The sequence below is a fragment of the Salmo salar genome, chromosome 04, assembly GCF_965601325.2.
Source record: "Salmo salar chromosome 04, fSalSal1, whole genome shotgun sequence".
Taxonomy (NCBI): domain Eukaryota; kingdom Metazoa; phylum Chordata; class Actinopteri; order Salmoniformes; family Salmonidae; genus Salmo; species Salmo salar.
In genome coordinates, this window is record NC_138294.1 from 13,491,866 (window position 1) to 13,517,817 (window position 25,952).

General features: G+C 43.1%; 1 protein-coding gene across 7 annotated transcripts; it reads right to left on the reverse strand.

The window, feature by feature from the left end:
• Positions 1-4: 4 nt before the first annotated feature.
• LOC106602204 (zinc finger protein 638) lies at positions 5-25,125 on the reverse strand. Of its 7 annotated transcripts, XM_082974119.1 has the most exons (18): positions 24,985-25,117; positions 23,743-23,852; positions 15,657-17,256; positions 13,762-13,823; positions 12,945-12,974; positions 12,508-12,761; positions 7,230-7,492; positions 6,797-7,012; positions 4,994-5,089; positions 4,757-4,803; positions 4,578-4,645; positions 4,312-4,343; positions 3,570-3,665; positions 3,196-3,315; positions 2,651-2,785; positions 2,363-2,407; positions 494-631; positions 5-307 (listed from the first exon to the last, which is right to left on the reverse strand). In XM_082974119.1, exons 3-18 carry the CDS (start codon positions 16,980-16,982, stop codon positions 5-7), a joined length of 3,231 nt encoding a protein of 1,076 aa, XP_082830245.1. In that variant the 5' UTR covers positions 16,983-17,256; positions 23,743-23,852; positions 24,985-25,117. The 7 variants fall into 7 exon arrangements, with proteins under 7 accessions (XP_082830245.1, XP_082830242.1, XP_082830244.1 ...); XM_082974116.1 differs by lacking the exon at positions 23,743-23,852 and having other exon boundaries at positions 24,985-25,125; XM_082974118.1 differs by lacking the exon at positions 23,743-23,852 and having other exon boundaries at positions 15,657-17,468.
• Positions 25,126-25,952: the final 827 nt, after the last annotated feature.

Here is a 25,952-nt window from a genome sequence, read left to right on the forward strand (position 1 = left end):
CCCTTCATTTCCTGGCTGAACCTCCTGCCTCCCGTTCAACCCCTGTTCCTGACTCCACCTTTAATCCTGACTGAGACAGTGAGTCCTCCTGGCCACCAGGGGGCATAGTAGTCTCTGCAGTCTGGGAGTCATTGCCACCAGTTGAAGCCGTTGAGCCGGCAGCGGAAATGTCGACTTTAGGTAGATCAATCTTGGGATCAGGTTTCCAGGAGAAGGCGAGCTTGTTGTTCTGAACAATGCAGGGAAACTTCTGGAAGCGGTTGAAGACACTCTTGGCCATGTCTGCTGTTCCCATCTCAAAGATGATCTGCATGGGGTAAAGAAAACAGGATTGGATGGATGGTGTGGAATTCCTGAAGGCAGGGTAGATGCAAGACACTTGAACACACAAACACTTAAACCCCACAAAAACAAACGTTCCTCACCAAGATGTCCCTCCCCTTGACAGACACTTGAGCACAAAGACACCCCTCCCCACCTACAGGTCCCTCACCTTGTCCTTGAGTGCCAGAGTCTGTTGGACTGTGCCGAAGCGCTGGACCAGTTTCTGGATCTCTGTTGGGCCGGAGGGTGTTGCCGGGATGTTACTGACAACCAGGAGACGGTTCCAGTCATCATCACCTCCCACCTCCTGCAGGACGTATAGGAAACATTGAAATGTATTCATCAATTACAAACAACTTTACTTGTACCAATTCTTAGAAGAAGCTCAACTTTATAAATAGTTGTTAGAAATTGTAAAGGGACTCTGCAATAATATATGCTCTTGGGTGTGATTCATTTAATTAGGTTAAATCATGTTTTAACATGCAGGTCTTAATCAAACCAAAATCAAATCAAATTTATTTGTCACATACACATGGTTAGCAGGTGTTAATGCAAGTGTAGCAAAATGCTTGTGATTCTAGTTCCGACCATGCAGTAATATCTAACAAGTAATATAACCTAACAACTTCACAACAACTATACTTATACACACACACACACAAGTGTAAAGGAATGAATACAAATATGTACATACAAATATATACTGCTCAAAAAAATAAAGGGAACACTTAAACAACACATCCTTGATCTGAATGAATGAAATAATCTTATTAAATACTTTTTTCTTTACATAGTTGAATGTGCTGACAACAAAATCACACAAAAATAATCTATGGAAATCCAATTTATCAACCCATGGAGGTCTGGATTTGGAAACCACTCTACAGGCTGATCCAACTTTGATGTAATGTCCTTAAAACAAGTCAAAATGAGGCTCAGTAGTGTGTGTGTGGCCTCCACGTGCCTGTATGACCTCCCTACAACGCCTGGGCATGCTCCTGATGAGGTGGCGGATGGTCTCCTGAGGGATCTCCTCCCAGACCTGGACTAAAGCATCCGCCAACTCCTGGACAGTCTGTGGTGCAACGTGGCGTTGGTGGATGGAGCGAGACATGATGTCCCAGATGTGCTCAATTGGATTCAGGTCTGGGGAACAGGCGGGCCAGTCCAAAGCATCAATGCTTTCCTCTTGCAGGAACTGCTGACACACTCCAGCCACATGAGGTCTAGCATTGTCTTGCATTAGGAGGAACCCAGGGCCAACCGCACCAGCATATGGTCTCACAAGGGGTCTGAGGATCTCATCTCGGTACCTAATGGCAGTCAGGCTACCTCTGGCGAGCACATGGAGGGCTGTGCGGCCCCCCAAAGAAATGCCACCCCACACCATGACTGACCCACCGCCAAACCGGTCATGCTGGAGGATGTTGCAGGCAGCAGAACGTGCTCAGTGTGAACCTGCTTTCATCTGTGAAGAGCACAGGGCGCCAGTGGCCAATTTGCCAATCTTGAACAGCATTCTTACATAGGTATTCCTCTGGTCCAGATGGGTTAGGGCAGTGTGCAGGCGATTGTGTCGTCTGTGGACCTATTGGGGCGGTAAGCAAATTGGAGTTGGTCTAGGGTGTCAGGTAGGGTGGAGGTGATATGGTCCTTGACTAGTCTCTCAAAGCACTTCATGATGACGGAAGTGAGTGTTACAGGGCAGTAGTCATTTAGCTCAGTAACCTTAGCTTTCTTGGGAACAGGAACAATGGTGGCCCTGTTGAAGCATGTGGGGACAGCAGACTGGGATAAGGATGGATTGAATATGTCTGTAAACACACCAGCCAGCTGGTCTGCGCATGCTCTGAGGACGCGGCCGGGGATGCCGTCTGGGCCTGCAGCCTTGCGAGGGTTAACACGTTTAAATGTTTTACTCACGTTGGCTACAGTGAAGGAGATTGCCTGTGTTTTTCTACCTTTTCCTTGGGGTAGCAACAACGCTATTATTAAGAGCCTTTTAGGTTAGCTGAAGAAACAGTAAAATACTCACGCTAACAGGATTCCTGGGTCCCATCAATGAATGGAAAAGTGCCACCTGTGGTAATAAAATGGAATGAAAAGTTATTTATGTCATCACTGAATCAGATCAGTGAAAAAGAAGTTGAATGTGCATAAACACTCTTTTCATAGTGAACATTTATCATCATACCCTGCAGCAACCACCTGGAATTAACTGAAGAAAACTGCCCAGAACAGAGGACGCTGGAGATGCACTGTTCAGGCCCTGTGCTCCACTAGGCGCTAATAGGGATCAGTCAATCAAGCCACAGTATCTTACCGGTCTGTTGAAGTCCACCAGGAGGTTTGGAAGCAGGCTCATGTTCAGAACAGAATCGTTGATGCAGACAGGCATGTCATTGTAAACTTTCACCATCTCCTGGGCTGACTCCACATCCTGCATGGTGACCAGAGCCTGGACCACAAACAGACAAACGGTCAGCAACAGTCAGTCATATTGGGTATACAAGTTATATTGTTTAAAATCGGTGAAAATCATGATATCGCCATTATACTGACTATTTTACCCAAAGCATCTGACAGAACATTGACACTGCCAATATATACAGCAGGTCCTATGTGGGAATCAAATTCCCAAACCTGGTCCTTCAGTACCCCCAACAGACATTTTTGTTGTAGCCCTGGACAAACATACTTGGTTCAACTCATTGAGGGCCTGATGATTAGTTGACAAGTTGAATCAGGTGTGCTTGTCCAGGGTGTACAGTTGGGGTACTGGAGGACCAGGGTTGGGAAACACTGCCCTAAGCCACATAATGCAAATCAATGTGAAAGTGAGTGATGTATTGTGGATAGCGTGCCTACCTCACTGGGCTTGGTGATGAGGAGGATCTTGACAGGTGTTCCGAAGGGCTGGGCCAGCTTGGCGATATCAATCTCGGAGCAGCCACTTTCAGGAAGTCCAGTAATCTTGACCATGCCTCTCTAAAAGGTCAAACCACAGGAGACAAAGACCGTCATAATCAAGACGTGGAGTATTCAGCGAGGTAACAAAAGAAAACGGTCAGAACGTTGTATAGAAAGATATCATGAATAGAGCTGACAGTCACACAATTTCCTATTCTACCTGTCCTGACGGGGCTAAATCAAGTCTAATCTACATGATAGATTTCTATCTAAACGTTCCATAATGTAGCATCCCCTGCCTGGGCCTATGAGATATCAGTTCAGTTCTGCACCTTGTTTTCCCTCTGCAGTCTTTTGAGTCTCTCGACCTGTCCCGCTCTACAGCCCCTCTTCCTCTTCCTTGTTGGCTTCACCTGCTCCCTGTGTATCTGTTGGGAAACCCATTTAAATCTTACAGCTCAGACACCGCTGGCTGGCTGGCTGGCTCCGTTTTCTATTGTTCAAAAGTGTTAAAGATGAACTGAAACACTATGCTGGAACACTAAACTTCCCGACACCCAGGACCTATATACTAGGTGGTGTCAGAGGAAGGCCCCCCCCCCCCCCCCAAATAAATCACCCAAGTCATAGACGGGTCTCTCTGCTACCGCACAGCAAGCGGTAATGAAGCACCAAGTCAAGGAATAAAAGGCTCCTTAACAGCTTCTACCCACAAGACTGCTGAACAATTAATCAAATGGCCACCCAGACTATTTACATTGACCCCCCCCCCCCCCCATTTGTTTTACACTGCTGCTACTCGCTGTTTATTATCTATTACGTAATTTTCTTCTGTTACTTTTTTTAAATTATTTTTTTTAACTTTCGTTTATTTAGTAAATATTTTCTTAACTATTTCTTGAACTGCATTGTTGGTTAAGGGCTTGTAAATAAGCATTTCACTGCTGTATTCGACACATGACAACCGTCACTTACTTGTATTTTTGTAGATGTGATATATAATATTGAAATACTTAATAAAAAAATTGTAATAGACATACTGGCAAATAAGAGACAGAAAAAAAAATAAAGCACCTCATTTGAATTCTTCTGACCAACGCTGGCTTCTGTGGGGGGAAAAAATGTATAATATTCAATTTCAAAACTTATTGATCAGGTCTATCAAACATCATTAGTTGTATATTAATCAAGACATCTAAGGCTGGCACCCTATTTGCTATTTAGTGCAATACTTTTGAGCAGAATACATAGGGCGTTGGTGAAACGTAACGCACTATATAGGGAATAGGGTGCCATTTGGGATGCATTCTAAAAGAACATTAATTGTATGTTTTTTTTACCTGGGCCTTTGATGGTCAAGTTGGCCTCGGTGGGGGCTGCAGGTGTCTTGGGAGCACCGATCACTTCTCTATGGAGAGTAGTGAAATGTGTGAAGAATTGCCTCCGTAATAACACACAAGTGGCAAAGTTCAGGGGTCAACGATAACCCTAGTATATACAGGTAATGCATAATACTTACCCTTTTATAATGACAGGTATCGAGGAAGTAAGCTCCTCCTCGCCATTCTGTAAAACAAAGAAATAAACAGATTAAATTTGATCAATCACCACTTTTTTCTTAATATTTAATTTTCTCCTCCTCTTTCTGTCATTACTAGCTTCCTCACTACAAGGGAAACATGATATACAGTACAGTGGATGAATATCCAGCTAGAAGCTGATGTGGCTTTGGTACAGTAAGCAGGGAGGGACAAACCTGGTCAGAGACAGAGATGGGGTGTTCCCGTATGTTGAGAGTGAGGCACTCAGCCAGCGCTTTAGCGTCCTGCTCTTTCTGCATGCAAACAGTGGCCTGGAGGAACAGAGACACCAAGAGGGGCAGAGGTTACACAGATGGATCCAAAACTTGTTTTATCATGGCTCTCTCTTGTACCTTTGCAGCAGACATACCGTGAGCATTATGTTTGGAACATCGAATCGCAATACATTTCGTGAGGTCCATGGCACAAGAGCATTAGTGAGTCAGGCACTGATGTTGGACGATTAGGCCTGGCTCACAGGGGGCGTTCCAATTCATACCAAAAGGTGTTCGATAGAGTTAAGGGCAGGTCTCTGTGCAGGCCAGTCAAGTTCTACCACACCGATCTTGACAAACCATTTCTGTATGGACCTCGCATTGCGCACGGAGGTATTGTAATGCTGAAACAGTAAAGGGCCTTCCCCAAACTGTTGCCACAAAGCTGGAAACACAGAATAGTCTAGAATGTCATTGTATGCTATAGCGTTAAGATCTCCCTTCACTGGAACTAAGGGGCCTAATCGTCCATGAAAAACAGCCCCAGAACATACCTCCACCACCAAATTTTACATGTGGCACTATGCATTGGGGCAGGTAGCGTTCTCCTGTCATCCGCCAAACGGTAAAACGTGATTCATCACTGCAGAGAACGCGTTTCCACTGCTCCAATGACGGCAAGCTTTACACCACCCCAGCCGACGCTTGGCATTACGCATGGTGTTCTTAGGCTTGTGTTCGGCTGTCGGCCATGGAAACCCATTTCATGAAGCTCCCAACGAAGAGTTCTTGTACTGACGTTGCTTCTAGAGGCAGTTTGAAACACGGTAGTGTGTTGCAACCGAGGACAGACGATTTTTATGCGCTACGTGCTTCAGCACTCGGCAGTGCCGTTCTGTGAGCTTGTGTGGCCTACCACGTCGCGGCTGAGCAGTTGTTGCTCCTAGATGTTTCCACTTCACGATAACACTACTTACAGTTGACCGGGGCAGCTCTAGCAGGGTAGAAATTTGACCAATTGACTTGTTGGAAAGGTGGCATCTTATGACAGTGCCATGTTGGTAGTCACTGAGCTCTTCAGGAAGGCCATTCTATTGACAAAGTTTGTCTATGGAGATTGCATAGCTATGTGCTCAGTTTTATACACCTGTCAGCAACGGGTGTGGCAGCAACAGCCGAATCTACTCATTTGATGGGGTGTCCACATACACTATATATAGAAAAGTATCAGTGTTTCCGCTGCAGTCATTTATATGTAGTGCTGTGCCACGACAAAACAATATGGTCGATTTCAGGAAGACTTCAAATGTTTCTGCCTGGTGCACTTTGAAGATGTTACAACAGTCCACATTTACTTTTTGGAAGCTAACCAGTTAAAAGATCACATTTGAGATAATAGAATAAATGCAGAGGGGCAACCCCATGCTTCAGCCTATTTATTGAGCCCTATAAAATCAGTTGAAGTTTTTCCCCCAAATTCCATTTTCTCTTGTTTAGTTTTCCCAGGTTTCCGGTTTCCCCTGTTTTTTCAGGTTTTCACTCTCAAAAATCTAACTTTTATAACAGGAAAACAAATAAACTGGATGTTAAGTCCAGAACAATGCTTAAAACGGAGGGATTTTGATGGGGGATTTTTATTATTATGCAGGACATCGACTCTAGGGGGTAAACAAGATGTCTTCATATTTATCAAAAAGACACCACACTTAACATTAAAGGGTAGGATTCTTAACTTGACACTCTCACACGGTTATCTATACTCACTTTACTGTATTGCGGCTGCCCCTGTTTCCCCTCCCCCTCCTCGTTCCTGATGATGAGGACATTGGTGACCTTGCCGAAGGCCTGCACCAGTGACACCACTTCCTGGTACTTGGCATCTACAGGAAGGCCCGTCAGATAGAGCAAGTAGGAACCTGGAGGATTCTTCTTCTGCAGCGTTGGATTCGGCTTCTTCTGTGGCGCATTGGAGGACTGGACCTAAAATCAAGGAAGGAAAATTTACAAGCACTGCTTGGATGGGAGTGTGAAGAAGCTGCTATCCTTATAAGTTAGTTCCAATTCAATTTGTGAAACTTCCCTAATGGTATTACTACTGAAAGTAAATATTACTGATAATGAGGTTAATCTTAAGAGCCCTAATGACACTGTGCATAGCAAACAAAAGATTGAACCAAAAGCTCTGCGAAGGGCACACCTCTGAGTCCTGTCCTATGGCGGTCTCCTTCCCGGATGCTGGCTTGGCGCCCGGCTTAGAGGAAGCTGGACGATGTGGCTTCTCAGACATGGACGCCGGAAACAAATAGGACTCACGTTTCCCGGACTCGTGTTTCCCAGAAACCCCTGCTCTGTTGCCGAGGCCACCAAGTTTGGCAGCTGAGGAAGAGCCAGCTGCACACTTGGCGGGGTCATTTCTGGAACGCTTCAGGCCTTCTCGAGAGGAGCTCCCAGTAGATATCCCTGGAGGTAGGGGTAACAGATGATTTCTGGGTTATAATGATGTAAATATATTACAGTAGATATCCCTGGAGGTAGGGGTAACAGATGTCAGGTTATAATGACGTAGATATATAACAGTAGATATCCCTGAAGGTAGCGGTAACAGATGTCTGTAATATTGTAAAATCTTGTTTCACCGAGTCGTGGCTGAACGACGACATGGACAATATAGGACTGGTGGGATTTTCCATGCACCGGCAGAACAGAGAAGCTACGTCTGGTAAGACGAGGGGTGGGGGTGTGTGTCTTTTTGTCAATAATAGCTGGTGAACAATGTCTAATATTAAAGAAGTCTTGAGGTATTGCTCGCCTGAGGTAGAGTACCTTATGATAAGCTGTAGACCACACTATCTACCAAGACAGTTCTCATCTATATTATTCGAAGCCGTCTATTTACCACCACAGACCGATTCAGGCACTAAGACCAACTCTATAAGGCCATAAGCAAACAGGAAAATGCTCATTCAGAAGCGGCGCTCCTAGTGGCCGGGATCTTTAATGCAGGCAAACTTAAATCAGTTTTACCAGCATGTCACATGTGCAACCAGAGAGAAAATAAATACATAAATCAAAAATTAACTCGACCACCTTTACTCCACACACAGAGATGCATACAGAGCTTTCCTCCACCCTCCATTTTGGAAAATCTGACCATAATTCTATCCCCACGTACATATTCCAACCAGAAGCCATAGACTAGAGGCAACATCTGCATAAAGGCTAGAGTTGCCGCTTTCAAGGAGCGGGACACTAATCGGAACCCGTATAAGAAATAAGGAATGACCTCAAACGAACCATCAAACAAGCAAAGCATCAATACAGGATTAAGATTGAATCCTAATACACCAGCTCTGACGCCCGTCGGTTGTGGCAGGGCTTGAAAACTATTACGGAATACAAAAGGAAACCCACACTCGAGCCTACCAGACGAGCTAAATGCCCTTTATGCTCGCTTCGAGGCAAGCAACACTGAAGCATGCACGAGAGCACCAGCTGTTCTGGATGACTGTGATAACGCTCTCGGTAGCCGATGTGAGCAAGACCTATAAAAAGGTCAACATTCACAAAGCCGCAGGGCCAGACGGATTACCAGGTCGTATACTCAAAGCATGCGCAGACCAACTGGCAAGTGTCTTCACTGATATTTTCAACCTCTCCCTGACCGATGCTGTAATACCGACATGTTTCAAGCAGAACACCATAGTCCCTGTGCCCAAAGAAGCGAAGGTAACCTGACTAAATGATTACCACCCTGTAGCACTCACGTCGACAGCCATGAAGTGCTTTGAAAGGCTGGTCATGGCTCACATCAACAGCATCCTCCCAGATACCCTAGACCCACTCCAATTCGCATACCGCCCCAACAGATCCACAGATGATGCAATCTCAATCCACACTGCCCTTTCCCACCTGGACAAAAGGAACACCTATTGTGAGAATGCTGTTCATTGACTACAGCTCAGCGTTCAATACCATAGTGCCCACAAAGCTCATCACTAAGCTAAGGAACCTGGGACTAAACACCACCTTCTGCAACTGTATCCTGGACTTCCTGACGGGCCGCCCCCAGGTGGTAAGGGTAGGCCATAATAGGCGGTGTCAGAGGAAAGCCCATAAAATTGTCAGAGACTCACTCCATTCACCCAAGTAGGGATGAAACAGTTACTGGTTTCACGATAAACCATGGTACATTTCAAATTATCATTAAAACCGTATTTGATTACCAGTTTGAAAAACTCACGGTAAATATCAACCAAAGTTAGCAACAGTGACGCAGCATGGAACGTGGGTTTTGTGTGAAAACACGGCGGAAGGCAGTGACAGCGCTCTGAAGATTTGTATGCCTTCCAAGAGAACCAAATCTGAAGTGTGGTCGTATTTTGTGTTTTACAAGAATGCTGAGGGAAACTTAATCGAAGATAGTCAACCTGTCTGCAGAACATGCTAACTTTTTTTTTATTGCTGCAAAAGGGGACAACACTTCAAATCTCTCGAGGCATCTTCGTGACCACCACCCACTACTTTATAGCGAATGCATGATGTGGGAAAATGTCATGGTTTGTCTGTCTAACTTTCTAATAATAGCTTCTCAATAATGTAAACTGAAGCCTTCCCTTTTAACCACTCTTGTAAAAACACAACTGCTGCTGTATGCGTCGTGTGTCTGCAGACTCTATTCGCCCATTGCACACGATAACACGTTATGTAGTTTAGTCGCCCAACCAACATATTTCATTCATTTAAAATCCGTCAGTCGTCGACTTGTTTGTAAGTGTTCCAACAGGAGAAACACTATATATTCCTATACAAGACTCCTGTATTATGTCAATTGTTGGGCTCATTGCAATTACTATCACTGTCTTAAGACTCATTTGAAATTATGTAAATTGTGCACGGGGTCATTGCATATACTCAAATGCAACACAGAAGATTGTGTGTGAATAATAATTATAACGTACCAATAATAATAATACATTTGCTATTCCCTTGTTTACAGAGTGGGTGTACAGCAGGCAAACCCACTGATGCTAATGGTCACTCCTCTACAGTTGTGACAGACACTCGAGCATGCATTTAAAAAAAGGCAGGCTGCTTATGCGCCCACATAAAAAAAATGCTCAAGATCTCACTGCAGCCCTTGCATATTACATTGAAAAGGACATGATGCCATTTCAAATTGTTGAGAGGCCTGGCTTTCTGAGGCCGATGAAGGTTGCCGTGCCTCACTACAAAGTGACAAACATTTTCTACGAGTGAAATCCCAAACCTGTACAACCAGGTTAAAGCGGATGTTGTAAAAAGTTTGGCTTTAGGCACATGGTTAGCTGCAACTACTGACCTCTGGACTGCTGAAAGCAGGAGTGGTCAACCCTACATCAGCTTCACTATCCATTACCTCACCCCAGACTAGCAACGGGAATCAAACTGCCTGGAAACACAGTTCTTCCCAGAAGATCACTCAGCTCACAACAGAGTGGGGGAATCAACAAGAAAGACCTAGTCTGCATAACCACAGACAACGCAACAAACATGATCAAGGCTTTTGAAGAGTTCCCAGATCTGTTGCTTGGGTGCTTTGGCCATCATTTGAACCTGACCATCTCAAAGGCTCTGAAAATTCAGAGAGGTGACACAGCAGTCAAGGCCTGCCGTCATCTGGTCCAAGGCTTCTCACGGAGCTGGAAGAGAAGGGGATAACTGAGAGAAAAGCAAGCTGCCCTCAACATGCCACAGAAAGCTCTGATCCATGATGCGGTGACCCGATGGGGATCTACATACAAGATGCTTGAGCGTTTCCTCAGCCAACAGCAGCCAGTCTGTGTGACACTGGCTGGAGAAAGAGGAACACGGCATCTGATGTCCAAGGATGACGACATAAGTGTCATGGAGCAACTGTGACAGCTCCTTGAACCTCTGAGCAAGTTTACAGATGTGATGTTTTGGTGGAAAAGGATACAGAGCCATCCCGGACCAAGGAGATGAAAAGGGTAATGAGAGAAGACCTTAACAACAGATATACAGAGAAGGCAAAGAGAGTCATTCACATGGCTTGTTTCATTGACCCCCGCTTCAAAAGGAGCTTTTTAGATGAGCCTGAGGCTGCAAAAGTTGACACTGACAGCTGTGTCCAGGAGGCCTTGAAGCTGGCAGCTGCACAAGTCAGGGAACAACCACAAAGCACCAGCAGCACCTCCACCACCAACACAGCAGCGTCGGCGGGGAAGGGCCTGGCTGGGTTGCTGAGAAAGATTCTCTCAACAAGACAGCAGAGAGGTGAAGAGAGTCAGATTCTGACTACCCTAGAAGACAGAATGAAAGAAAAGATCAAGTTCTACCTGTCTCTGCCACCTATTCCAGCAGAAGAGGGTCCACTGGTGTGGGGGAGGGGCCATGCATCAGAGCTGCCTCACCTTGCCAGGGTTTCCTGGAAGCTTTTGTGCATCCCGGCAACCAGCGTGCCATCAGAGTGTTCAGTGCCAGTGGGCATATTGTGTCCAATCGCAGATCACTTGAGATTGAAATGTAAAAATGTCAGCATATTTACTTTGTCCGGTTTAAGTAGCGAACAAAGATGCATACATACAGGATGATAGGCCAGCAGCACCTCATTTCTTTATGAAGGAGAGAACAGACATACAATCAGTGGTGTTCATTTGATTTGTTTACATATTTTGTGTTATTTTAATATCAACACCTGCACATTGGTTGTGTTTACATATGGTTGTACTGTTCTTACATGCACATTGCTTTACTTGTGTTGCTTTTATATGCACATTTGATTTGCTTACTTAAGGTTGTGTTCATTAAACTGCACTAGGGAAACTTTTACCTCTCATGGCCACATGGTGCCATCTTTAATGTTCATGTTTTTATTTTAATGTTACAGCACACAAAAAGTGTCTAGCGCCAAGTCTAGGACCAAAAGGCTCCTGACCAGCTTCCAAGCCATAAGACTGCTGAACAATTGATCAAATGTCCACTAGACTATTACATTGACCCCCCCCATTTGTTTTGTACACTGCTACTGTTACACTGCTGTTTATTATCTATGCAGTCACCTCACCCCCACCTACATGTACAAATTAACTCAACTAACCTGTACTCCCACACACTGACTCGGTAACCTCTGTATATTGCCTCGTTATTGTATTGTGTTATTTTTTACTTTAGTTTATTTGGTAAATATTTTCTTTATTCTTCTTGAACGGCACTGTTGGTTAAGGGCTTGTAAGTAAGCATTTCACGGTAACGTCTGCACTTGCTGTATTTGGCGCATGCGACAAAAAAAAGTTTGATATATTACAGTAGATATCCCTGGAGGTAGGGGTAACAAATGATGTCTGGGTTATGACGATGCGGCACAGGGCAGATATATTACAGTGCGAACAGACTAGCACTCCAGGAATACGCTTCATCTGGGTCTGGGAAACCGTGTCAACCACTAGCTCAGATTAGCATCTAGCCAAGAGGCTTACCTGAGGATTCGCTGGTTCTCTTCTCTGGCCTGTGAGCGCTGGAGGCAGAACCCCGATGGGACTGGGAGGGGCTGTGCCGGCCAGAGGTGTGGGGGGCGTGTCCATGGGAGGTGGGCGGAGAGATCCTTCTGCTTCGGTCAGGAGGGGGGGTGGGGGAGGGGGACCAGGACAGGGAACGGGAGACTGAGCGGGAGGGAGAGCGTTCTAGGGAATGCCAGGTGGCACAGGCATCCTGACCTTGAGACGGGTCCCTCCTGGTTTGGGGCAAAGAGGAGTCAGAAGAACAATATGACATTATATGTGATTCAAAAACCCAGTGACATACAACACCAACAGAGGAAAATGATAGGTGGTTTGTCAGTTGCAATCCCAAAAAGGCACCATTGGACAATCAAGGTGAAAAATAGGTAGTCCTACATTTTGGGAACATCTCTCACCTTGGGACATTTGGATTCCAGTCTGGATACCTTTGGGGGGGAAAGAAGAGACATGAGTACATTGTCCTACACATTATTAATGGGTTATTGCTGAGTATTAATGGGCTAGTTAACCGTTGTGGGGGAGGGGTACTAAGCTACCATATGGAATTGTTTTAAGATGGTCATTCCATGGATCATTTAGCTATTTGATTTCGAATTTCTCGTACCCCTTTAAGTATCCCAAAAAGCCTCCTATAGCCCACAGAAATGCATTGAATAACACATTCATAAATGGCAAAAAAAAAGGCAGTTAAAAAATGAATTGTAAAGAATAAGGTTTTGAAGTGACTGTCCTATATCTAGAATATAAGAAGGTCGTGGAGCAAAACGGAGAACACCATCGTGTTCGTGAGTCACCCTTTTCCATAGTGGGCTCATAGTATGTAGCTCAAATGGTTCAGACGCTACAGACAGTAGTTGGCACATCAGCGTTACCGACTTCAGACGAGTCACATGACACTTCTCAAACCGTTCGGACGCTAGACATTTTCGTGAGAAGACCGATTTTCGGGATGTCTCATGGTCTGATAAACAATGCTGTAGCTCGGCCACCTATCACGGATGCGGAAGGCCGACAGGCGGATGCGATGGATTGAGACACAGCCCATGCAACAAAAAAACAACAACTGATATTTGATATCTTAAACTGATGGATTTTGATGGGATTTTTTTTATATTTTTTTTACTTAGACTGATGCACGGGTTCTTCAATAGACATAAGAATTTTAACTGCCAGCATAGTTTTAGCAATTCTTTTCTTTTTTTTAACACCCACTTGTTGCGCAGATCTCTGCAGCTAGCTGTGTGGTTGACTGTGTTCACGTGATCAATCCAGTCCTGTGAAGAAAAAACAAAAGAAAATAAAGAAATAATGGTTAGATATCTACCAGAGTCCAGCAGAGGGATGTGATTGGTAGGATCACATTTACACCACCATAGTGCCTATGCTTATGTATGCATTAAGGAGAGTGGTGGAAATGTATTATGTATATTTAGGGGTATTGTTGATATGTATAGGTCTTCCACATCTTGAATGCATTCCTCAACAAGCTATCAAAAATATATGTATTGATAGTACTTCATCATGTACTAAAGAAAGTTTCAAAATTTGAAGATATCAAATAGACACATTTTGGCAACAACCTGTAAAAAAACAAAAATGTAAATGGCAAAATTGTGTTTCTTGCATTAAAACAGCATTGATAATGTTTTTGTACACTGCAGAAGAGTGAATATTGGGTAAAGTTAGTCCTCTTCACCACAAATAAGATTCAACTTTTGCAGTTATATCCATGTCTTCTGCAATCTTCATCATCTTCGACATTAGCAGTTTGGGTTAGGCTACTTTTTCGGGAGCAAATGTTTTTAAAATTTGTATTCTCCTTTAGTGTTTAGTTGTTGAACACCTCAACAGTAACACCAATCATACATGGATTTGCAAAATAATGGATTGAAAGGAGAAGACACTGTGTACGGTTAGATGCACACAATAATGCGATTATTGTGGATAGTCAGATCAATAAAATAGTTTAATAAAAATGTTTACATGCTTTGCAAGAAGAACGATTTCCCTAATAGTGCTGTTTACATGGACACATCTGGAATCAGGCTACCTGATGGCACTGATAAATGCAGAAAATTGCCAATCAAAATATACATTGTACCACAGCGACCATGTTATTTTTGGGAAGCATATTTGATTCTGATTTGGGACATATAAAGTTTGGATGTGAAAACTATTTGTAAAGATGCATACATTGTTGTTCCGAACTCACTTCACTCTCGCTAAAGACGGCGGCTCGCTCAGCTGGTGCTAGCACAACTGCAGATCACCGCTGGAATGCCGATTAAGGTATTTACATGTCCAGCCAATTTGAAAAATTGCTCAGAAAACCTGGTGTTTTAATCAGTGTAAGCTCACCAAATGTACAAACTGTTTAACCATTGCTTAAAATATGTCTGTTTTTGTAAGTAGAATCAAATATTATCTGATGTATTTCACTGTGTTTTATGCCTGGTGTGTATGTAAAAGTGGTTATGGTGTTTAAAGTAAAAATCCACCCCAAAAAACATTTTTATTTCCCTTTCTTCATTAGTCCATTGTTGATATAGTCCCAAAAGGTTTTGCATCATCATGACAATGTGGCAAGAGACAATTTGCTTCTTGAAAGTCCAATATCTTGAAAACTTGACTGCTGACATTCAAAACACTGTGGTACTGTATCAACAGAGAACTAATGGAAACAAATACCAAAATATAGTTTGAGTGGATTTTTCCTTTAACTGCATTGGGCCTTTGTAAAAGCTTAAAGGGATACTTTGTGATTTTGGCAATGAAGCTCTTTATCTACTTCCCAAGAGCCAGAGGAACTCATTGATACCATTTCTCTGTATCCACTATGATGAAAGTTAGAAGTAGAAGTAGCTTTGCGAGCCAAAGACAACTAGCATTAGCACAACAACTGGAAGTCTATGGTACCTACTAGCATGCTAGCAGTTGCCAAAAACTTCACTATTGCGCTAACGCTAATTAGCAACTTCTTAACTGGACGCAGAGACAACAAATGGTATCCACGAGTTCATCGGACTCCAAAATCCTGAAGTATCCATTTAACAAAAATAAAATCTCTGCTTGGCGAACAACGTGTGCGGTACAGGTACGGTACTCACCTTAGCCCGTTCACATTGCATGTCGCACAGGGAGCAGGTGTGGGGATACAACTTCGGAGGGTCCGCCAAGAAATCACCTATCATGGTGGGTGTTGGGAGCCTCTTGGTGGCGCTAGAGCTGCGTTTGGCACCGGAGGGTCTGGTTGATTTTGACGACTCACTCCTGGCTTCGAACTGTGGCCTTGTTCTCGACCCTTCGCGCTCCGAACGAGATCTCGATGGCGGCTCTCTGACGGGCGTTCTTTTGTGCTTCTGAGCGTCGGGGATTGGGGCACGCCTCCTGTAGTCTTTGTCTTTCTTTGAGTCGGAGGAGTCGTCGTGCGAGTGGTGCCGCCTTGGGGATTCAGCTTTACGTTTCAAAGACGAACCGGTGGGCTTTGACTCTGGTTTAGTCGCTCTCTCCTTAGGCGGTAGCTCGCGTTTGTAAGAGTCTCTACCCTCGTCCGCCGCCCTACTCGCGTGGCCGTAGTCGATAACTTTACCCGCCGTTTGCGTCACACTCAGAAAACTTGGGATGTTGGTCGTACATGAATGTGCAGGATGCCGCTGTGGTGAAGAAAGACTAGGCGGTGGCGGCAGGTTAGGAATAGCAGGGAGAGTTTGAGAGAACGCAGGAGGGCCTGTGTTTCTGTTTGTTTTGTGTATCTGTATGTCACGTAGGATGAAGGGCAGAGTGTCTGGAGTTAGTTGGTCATCAGGGTAGTGGCTGAGAACCTCCAGGTCATCGTTTGACAAGCCGAAGCCGGCCAGGATACTGCCTGCGCTCTCGGGTACGTACAGACCCTGCATGTTTCCACCCGGTGGACGACCCGGTTCAGAAACAGGAGCATTCCAACTTTGCATGCCCCCTCCTGAATGCCCACTGTTGGGGTTAGCATGAGAGTGGGAGGATTGCTGAAGGTGCTGCTGCTGATTGAGACCAAAGAGTTTACTGGGAGTCTGGTAGTTAGACCAGTCCACATCTTGCATCTGATTCTGCTGGTCATCGCAGGAGAGCGAGACAAGGTTGTTGCTGTTAGAATAGCCAGTCTCTGAACTCTCACCCTGACCGTCCCCATGCAGGCGGGGGTCTACACAATGCTGCCGGGAGATATGGGTATTCTGGTTGAGTAGTCGGTGGTCCTCGTCCCTCCCGCCCTGAACGCGGACAGAGATCGCCGACTCCAGCTCCTCGGGTAGCCGTGTTTGCGGCGGGAACTGACCCGCCTGGTAGCTGTTCATCTGGGCCATGTTGTTGCCGTCCGTAGAGTGCCCCGGTTGTTGTTGTTGGTATGGCATGATCCTGGGCCTGTTGAAGGGCGCCCCCCGTTGCTGAGGCTGGTACATGATGGGGGCGAGCGGCTGAGCGATGTTGTTGGCAGCTGCTTGCTGGAGAAGGTTGAGCAGGGCCAGTTGCTGGTTGCCGTGGTTACTGGCAGCGGCGATGATGCTCAGTTGGTGCAGAGCTAGCTGGGCTTCGATCTGGGCCAGGCTGATAGCCGCGGCCGGTCCGAAGAGGAACGGGGTTCCCCGGCCTATGGTACCGAAGGCGCTGGCTGCCCTATCTGCCCAAGCTGATAGAGGGTAGAGCTGGGATCGACTTTCTGTGAGCAATGCGATACTGAGAGGTGGAAAGCAGAAACAGGATTACAGATGCTGGGCCTCCTTAAATTTGATTTACTTGTATTATTTCTTCTTTTAGTTCTCTTACAGGAGGCGGTCCCTACGCAGTGAGAAATGTCTATGATTTCACTGTTTTTGTTTCCTTTTAAATTGAGTGGTTAGGGGAGGGAAAATTCCATCATCTTCTCTTAAACATCTTGCAGTCATGCTCTTTTTCAGGGTGGAAAAGCAAAGCAATGTTAACTATTCAACACCATTAGACTTACCATCAATTTAATACAAAGGCCAATAAAAGAATAACATGTGTAAGTACAAAAATAAGTACAACAATGAAAGGTACCCAATGGCACTTGTTTCAGGCCCACCACACTGACAATTATCTGGGAGAATGTCTAAACTGAGCTGAAGGGTATGTTAAGATGTCCTAGAAGAATGGACCCGTAGCTACTTGTATTAGGTGTCACAGAAAACAGGCCATTACTTACACAATTCAATCTCCCAAAAAATATATATATTTTGAATTGGATAAAAGACCAGCAACCTACTATAAAAATCAGTGGTATTACGAGATATTTAAAAGGCTGCCACTGGAGAAAACAAATTCCATACTTGAGAACAAAGACGGGGGAAATATGGCACCCCTTCATGCTATCTTTCCCTTAATCTTGCAGATACCCTGAGAAGTGTCATGGGTAATAAGAAAGAATGTTTATTTTTGTTCATGTAATAAAAACATAATCATGTTATATACTGTCAAAATAAAGTAAATTCCAACATAAAGTGTCTTAATAGGGCGGTGGACCACCACGAGCCGTCAGAACAGCTTCAACGCGCCTTGGCATAGATTCTACAAGTGTCTGGAACTCTATTGGAGGGATGCAACACCATTCTTCAACAAGAAATTCCATCATTTGGTGTTTTGTTGATGGTGGTGTAGAATTGGGTTGAGATCTGGTGACAGATGGCCATAACATATGGTTCACATCGTTTTCATTCAACAAACCATTTAGTGACCACTCGTGCCCTGTGGATGGGGACATGGTCTCTTCCAAGATGACTACTCCCACCAGGATAGAAATTCTTCACCATAGGTTGACGGTGATCACTCACTCAGAATGGCTGTGTATTTATTGGCATTTACCTTGCCCCCTTAACCTGTCTGGGCTAGGGGGCAGTATTTTCACGGCCGGATGAAAAACATTCCCAATTTAAACAGGTTACTACTCTGGCCCAGAAACTAGAATATGCATATTATTAGTAGATTTGGATAGAAAACACTGAAGTTTCTAAAACTGTTTGAATGGTGTCTGTGAGTATAACAGAACTCATATGGCAGGCAAAAACCTGAGAAAAAGTCAACCAGGAAGTGGAGGATCTGAGAATTGCAGTTCTTTCAAGTCCCTTTCGAAACTACAGTATCCGTGGGGTTACGTTGCACTTCCTAAGGCTTCCATTGGCTGTCAAAAGCCTTCAGAAAGTTGTTTCAGCCTTCTCCTGTTACTGGGCAGATAATAGGAGCTCAGTTACTAAGTGGACTGCCTGTGGACATGCGCGGTCACGCGAGGGCGCCGTTCCTTCTTTTTCTCCTTGAATGAATACGCTATAGTCCGGTTGGAATATTATCGCAATTTTACGTAAAACATACCATAAAGATTGATTTTAAACAGCGTTTGACATGCTTCCAAGTACGGTAATGGAACATTTTGACTTTGTCTCTGGTACCGCGCTCGCGCGTTATGCCTTTGGATAGTGCTCTGAACGCACAAACAAAACGGAGGTATTTGGACATAAATATGGATTATTTCGAACAAAAACAACATTTCTTGTGGAAGTAGCAGTCCTGGGAGTGCATTCTAACGAAGATCAGCAAAGGTAAGAGAAAATTTCTAATACTAATTCTGACTTTAGGTTGCCCCGAACTTGGCGGGTGTCTGTATAGCTTGCTGTGATGGCGAGCTATGTACTCAGAATATTGAAAAATGTGCTTTCTCCGTAAAGCTATTTTAAAATTTGACAAAGCGGTTGCATCCAGGAGTAGTCTATCTATAATTCTTTAAATAATTGTTATATATTTTGTCAACATTTATGATAAGTATTTTTGTAAATTGATGTGCACATTCACCGGACGTTTTGGTGGGAATACATTTTCTGAACATCACGCGCCAATGTAAAATGCTGTTTTTGGATATAAATATGAACTTTATCGAACAAAACATACATGTATTGTGTAACATAATGTCCTAGGAGTGTCATCTGATGAAGATCGTCAAAGGTTAGTGCTTCATTTAGCTGTGTTTTGGGTTTTATTGACACACGTCCATGCTTGGAAAATGGCTGTGTGATTATTTTTGTCTATGTACTCTCCTAACATAATCTAATGTTTTGCTTTCGCTGTAAAGCCTTTTTGAAATCGGACAATGTGGTTACATCAAGGAGAAGTGTATCTTTAAAATGGTGTAAAATAGTTGTATGTTTGAGAAAGTTGAATTATGACATTTTGTTGTTTTTGAATTTGCCGCCCTGATATTTCACTGGCTGTGTCCCGCAGGTGGGCCCACGTAGCCCATAGAAGTTAAGGGACTGTGTGGACCTAAACAAAACGTTCACGTCGGTGAACTGTTGGAATCATGGAAATGTATTATTCAAATTCTATAATGAGAATATAATAGCGGACACTTTGAATACAGTGTTGGATGACATGGAAATTAACAAAAATGCCAGGGACGAGACAGGGTAGCAACCAAATAATAATATAAGTGTTCCTAGGGGACCCTATAATCTTTGGCTACATTTAATATTCTCTTACCTACTGCATTTAGCTAACATACTCAGGCTTCACGTATCCCTCTGATTTAGAAGATACTGTTGCACAAACATTCTGATTTAGGTCTACACCATCACTGGTATTATCAGGCTGTATAGCTAGTTACATTTTCTCTGACTCAGTACATTTATTAGCTAGCGGGGCTATGTCTGTGTGGAAAGCAGCACAGAAAGAGAGTGGAAAGAGATGACTCAAGTAGTGGAGTAAACTATAAAATGGACATTACACATGGCGTATCAGATTTAACAAACCAAACATCGTTATAGAAGGTAATGTAAAAACGCAAACCGGTCCGTACACCAAATACCGGTATATTTGAGCAATAAGGGAAGAGGGGGTGTGGTGTATGGCCAATATACCATGGCTAAGGGCTGTTCTTAAGCACGACACACACGGAGTGCCTGGATACAGGCCTTAGCCATGGTACATTGGCCATATACCACAACCCCCAGACATGCCTTATTCTCGTGATATACCACAGCTGTCAACCAATCAAAATTCAGGCCTCGAACCACCCAGTTTCTAATGTAAAACATGGTATACCAACCAGCCCTGTCACGTTTGTTTTCTGTTGCTTACGTTATGTTTTATGTAATCTTGATTCTTGCTTGTATTCAAAAATATGTACAATTTGATATGATGTTAACCTGAAACAAGGAATATTAAGGGAAAAATTACTATACATAAATTCTATAGAACGCCAAACAGCATTATTTTTTACACCGATTTCAGATGATTCAATTGTAAAGGCGTCCGCATGCTTCTCAGCCGAAACAGTTCAGAAGAGTTTGTGCATGTATTATGATGACATTGACGTTTTTGTTCGTTTTGGACTTCAGTACAGTTCTTCGGTTGTTCGGGCACAGACGAACAAGCCGAAGTCGGTTGTAGCCAAAGTCCACACTAGAGGTCGACCGATTAATCAGGGCCGATTTCAAGTTTTCATAACAAATCGCTAAATCTGTATTTTTGGCCACCGATTTACCTTTTTTATTTTATTTATTTTTACGCCTTTATTTAACTGGGCAAGTCAGATGAAGAACACATTCTTATTTTCAATGACGGCCTAGGAACGGGGGTTAACTCCATTGTTCAGGGGGGGATTCGTTTTTGCAACCTTCGGGTTACTAGTCCAACACTCTAACCACCTGCCTTACATTGCACTCCACGAGGAGCCTGCATGGCAGGCTGACTACCTGTTACGCGAGGGCAGTAAGAAGCCAAGGTAAGTTTCTAGCTAACATTAAAGTTATCTTATAAAAAAACTATCAATCTTAACATAATCACTAGTTAACTCCACATGGTTGATGATATTACTAGTTTATCTAACGTGTCCTGCGTTGCATATAATCGATGCGGTGCCTGTTAATTTCTCATCGAATCACAGCCTTTGACAAACAGGTGATGATTTAACAAGCGCATTTGCGAAAAAAGCACTGTCGTTGCACCAATGTACCTAACCATAAACATCAATGCCTTTCTTTAAAATCAATACACAACTATATATTTTAAAACCTGCATATTTAGTTAATATTGCCTGCTAACATTAAATTGTGTCACTTCTCTTGCATTCATTGCACGCAGAGTCAGGGTATATGCAACAGTTTGGGCCGCCTGGCTCGTTGCGAACTAATTTGCCAGAATTTTACGTAATTATGACATAACATTGAAGGTTGTGCAATGTAACAGGAATATTTAGACATAGGGATGCAACCCGTTAGATAAAATACGGAACGGTTCCGTATTTCACTGAAAGAAAAAACAGTTTGTTTTCGAGATGATAGTTTCCGGATTCGACCATATTAATGACCTAAGGCTCGTATTTCTGTGTGTTTATTATATTATAATTAGGTCTATGATTTGATAGAGCAGTCTGACTGAGCGGTGGTAGGCACCAGCAGGCTCGTAAGCATTCATTCAAACAGCACTTTCGTGCATTTTGCCAGCAGCTCTACGCAATGCTTCAAGCATTGCGCTGTTTATGACTTCAAGCCTATCAACTCCCAAGATTAGACTGGTGTAACTGATGTGAAATGGCTAGCTAGTTAGCGGGGTGCACGCTAATAGCGTTTCAAACGTCACTCGCGCTGAGACTTGGAGTAGTTGTTCCCCTTGCTCTGCATGGGTAACGCTGCTTCGAGGGTGGCTGTTGTCGATGTGTTCCTGATTCGAGCCCAGGTAGGAGCGAGGAGAAGGACGGAAGCTATACTGTTACACTGGCAATACTAAAGTGCCTATAAGAACATCCAATAGTCAGAGGTATAGGACATACAAATCGTAAAGAGAGAAATAGTCCCCTATAATAACTACAACCTAAAACTTCTTACCTGGGAATATTGAAGACTCATGTTAAAAGGAACCATCAGCTTTCATATGTTCCCATGTTCTGAGCAAGGAACTTAAACGTTAGCTTTTTTACATGGCACATATTGCACTTTTACTTTCTTCTCCAACACTTTGTTTTTGCATTATTTAAACCAAATTGAACATTATTTATTTGAAGCTAAATTGATTTTATTGATGTATTAAGGTAAAATGATGTGTTAAGGTAAAATAAGTGTTCATTCAGTACTGTTGTAATTGTCATTATTTCAAAAAATAAAAAACATAAAAAAACAGCTGATTAATTGGTATCGGCTTTTTTTGGTCCTCCAATAATCGGTATCGGCGTTGAAAAATCCTAATCGGTCGACCTCTAGTCCACACCCCTTTCATTTGTGCCTGGTCAACAGTAGGGATTTTTCAATGAAGTCTTTGTTGTCATTCAACTCATTTTCATGCACATTTTTTCATTGAGAGATACTGCACCAAACATCTTAGTTAGATGTAAAATTGGGCGACTAAGATCTTCTCTGCAAAAAAGACTACAATTAATGACCGATTTCTTGAGTTATCTTAGATTAATTCTGACTATTTTGAGGAAGTGTATACTGGCTCCGGCGTCTCAAAAAATGGACGGAGTGCTATTGCCGCCCTTTTCAAATTTTTCAATAGAAAGGTATTTTAAGGGAGTATGTGAGCACACTCGTTCGGTTTGCATAGACGCCAGTCAAACTGAAGCACGCTGACACCTTAAGGAGTCAATGAGTAAACTCCATCTTGCCATTAGAGTCTGATGATAGTCTATCTTGTAATTGAGAAGTCCATCAGCATCCTGCACAGATTTAGTCCACTGATCAAGCAAGCTTGTGTGGATATTAGGGATAGGTTAATTAGAAGCTAATCTGGGTTGGAATCATGCATCAGTCTCAAAGAGGAGAAGTTCTATGCATAAGAAAGGACAAGTATATAGGATTCTGATCAAATGACCATGGGTGCAGTAACTAGGAACATACTCCATTGATAGAGGCTAACTACCTTTAAGGACGGGCTCATTATAATGGCTAGAATGAAATAAATGCAACGGTATCAAACACAAACATATGGAAACCACGTTTGACTATGTGCCATTAATTTAATTCCAGCCATTACAATGAGTGTCCTCCTATAACTCCTCCCACCAGCCTCCACTGGATGATCATATGTCTGGCCATAAAAGGCCACTTTTTCTAAACTTTAACATGCATCACTTGCAGTACAGTTTTGGAAACATACAGAACGTATCTTTCATATCAACGAGAAATAATGTTCATAAAACAAAAAGGTAAAAGTACTACACACCTTTATAGGGTTTGGTTTCCCACACTGCCATATTTCCACGTTACAGTGCTCATTTACGGTAAACGCCAGAGCCAACTCTGTGCTAATTAGCCATCTGCATCTCCGAACACCTGAGTATTAACAGAAGACGGACGCCACAAACCTGTTGTCACTGAAAGATACTTTCACCTGCAACTGCGTTAACCCGGTCCAACTCCGCCCCTTTTCTCAATTTTCAAAAGAGAAATGGGGTGTGCCTTGTGGTTAATATTGCGTCATTCTGGTCACGCGCACCGAAACAGATGTAGCTAGTTCGTTAGCTAAGCTAGCCAGTAACTACATATGTGTTGACGTCATTTCAAAGGATTTGTTTTTGGAGAAATGGCACTTTGGTCAAATATCTCATTAATCCAGTTTTGTTTTTAAGCATTAAAAGACCTGGTATGATGGTGCATTGATCAGTTATACCGTTTGAATACGTTATTTTTGCCCAAAGCCGATCTTTGAATTAGTAACTGCATATGTTCCTTTTGTGAAATTGTTTTGATGTGTTATGAAAGTACAAAGATTTATGTTTCTATAACCATACCGCAATTGAGAATCGATTCACATTTAGATGGATTATTTGGCTGCCAGAGCCAATTCGCCTCTAAATAGAACATGTAACGGTAAGGCCCTTGTACTATAAGGTCGGAGTAACGTTAGCTTCTAGTCCATTGGGCTACTAGCAACATGGCTGTAGACGGCCGGTGATTCATTTACATGAGTTAGATCGCTAATATAAAACACGACTTTCTCTAACTGTACTGTAAAGTTAGCCTATACATTATATACAAACTGCACCAGATGTCAAATGCCGTTTAAATACAAACGCCTTGGTTCGATCTGATGCTAACCAGTTGAAATGAGGACATTTAGTTACAATGCTAGTTAGCTAACCTAATCAGCAAGCTCCTGTAATGTCCATTTTATTGGCTAGTACCAACCAGCTGTGCACTCGTGCAAATACATTCCTGTCGTTTTATAACTTACGTTTGCGGATAAATACGTTCCACATTGACTAGCTGCAGTGTCCGACTAAACGCAGCTTTCCAGGCCTAACGTTAGGTTAGCTAGCTAGCAGCATTGTAAAGCCATTTTGTTTTTTGCTGCGATGCCAGCAGCAGAACGAGGAAGCATGCATGGTATTTTCTCCCTGAATGGACGGTGATTGATATCCGTGAAGATGCTATTTTTGAAAATAATATGTTTAGACATAGCTACCTGTCATACAATACCGGGTGTGGTTCTTTGTTTGTCTTAGTGGGACCTGTTGAAATCGGCTCTTCTCTCCCCTGTGATGAAGGATATAACCGCTTGCGCAAAAAGCACTACAATGAAAAGAGGCTGACTAATCGAGAGCAGAACCAATGATTAAATCTTAGGCATTGAATCGAATGTCATTGCGCTTTTTCTGCTAAAAAAGATCTACGCCACACATACAGTATATAATTTTCTATCAAAATGTGTAAATTATAGTTTATTCATCACTATACTTTATGTAAACTACAAACAACGTTTCTACCACACTACCAGCATAAATCAGAGTTATTTAGTGCTCCTATTTGCAATTGTTTTGTGAAGTTATGACAGATTGCATATTTGGTCAATATTGAGATATTAGACATTTGTTATGGGAAACTTTTGTTACATGCTTCTGTATTAGATACCTATTGTTATGTTAGTGTCATGTACTGTAGACATTTATTTTTTTCAAAACAGTACACAAAATAAGGATGAGGCTAAATTAGGATTTGAGACTGCATCAACCTCAACACTATGTCTTTCTCTTAACAATGCAAACATGTCTAAAATGATTTTTAAAGTCACTCCTGATGGGAATAAATAAAGTTATATGGAATTGACTGTGTCCTGTGATTGGCTGTTCCCAACATTCCGGTGTGTCTGTGGCCAAAGCTCCCATGACCCTCTCATTAACTCGTCACTTGACAAATTATCAGGCTTGTAACGGCAACTGCCTTCATTCCCCCTGGGTCATATTAAACTGTTGTCATCCACACATTGATAGAGAGAGGGATAGACAGAGGCTGTGTACGTGTGAGAAAGAGAAATTGTGTGTTTGTGAGATATAGGCCTAGGTCCTAGACAATGTGCATTTTGTGTGTGTGCGTGTGTTTATGAGAGATAGAAGCTGTATGTTTAAGAGACAGAGGGAATGATGGTGAGAAGGG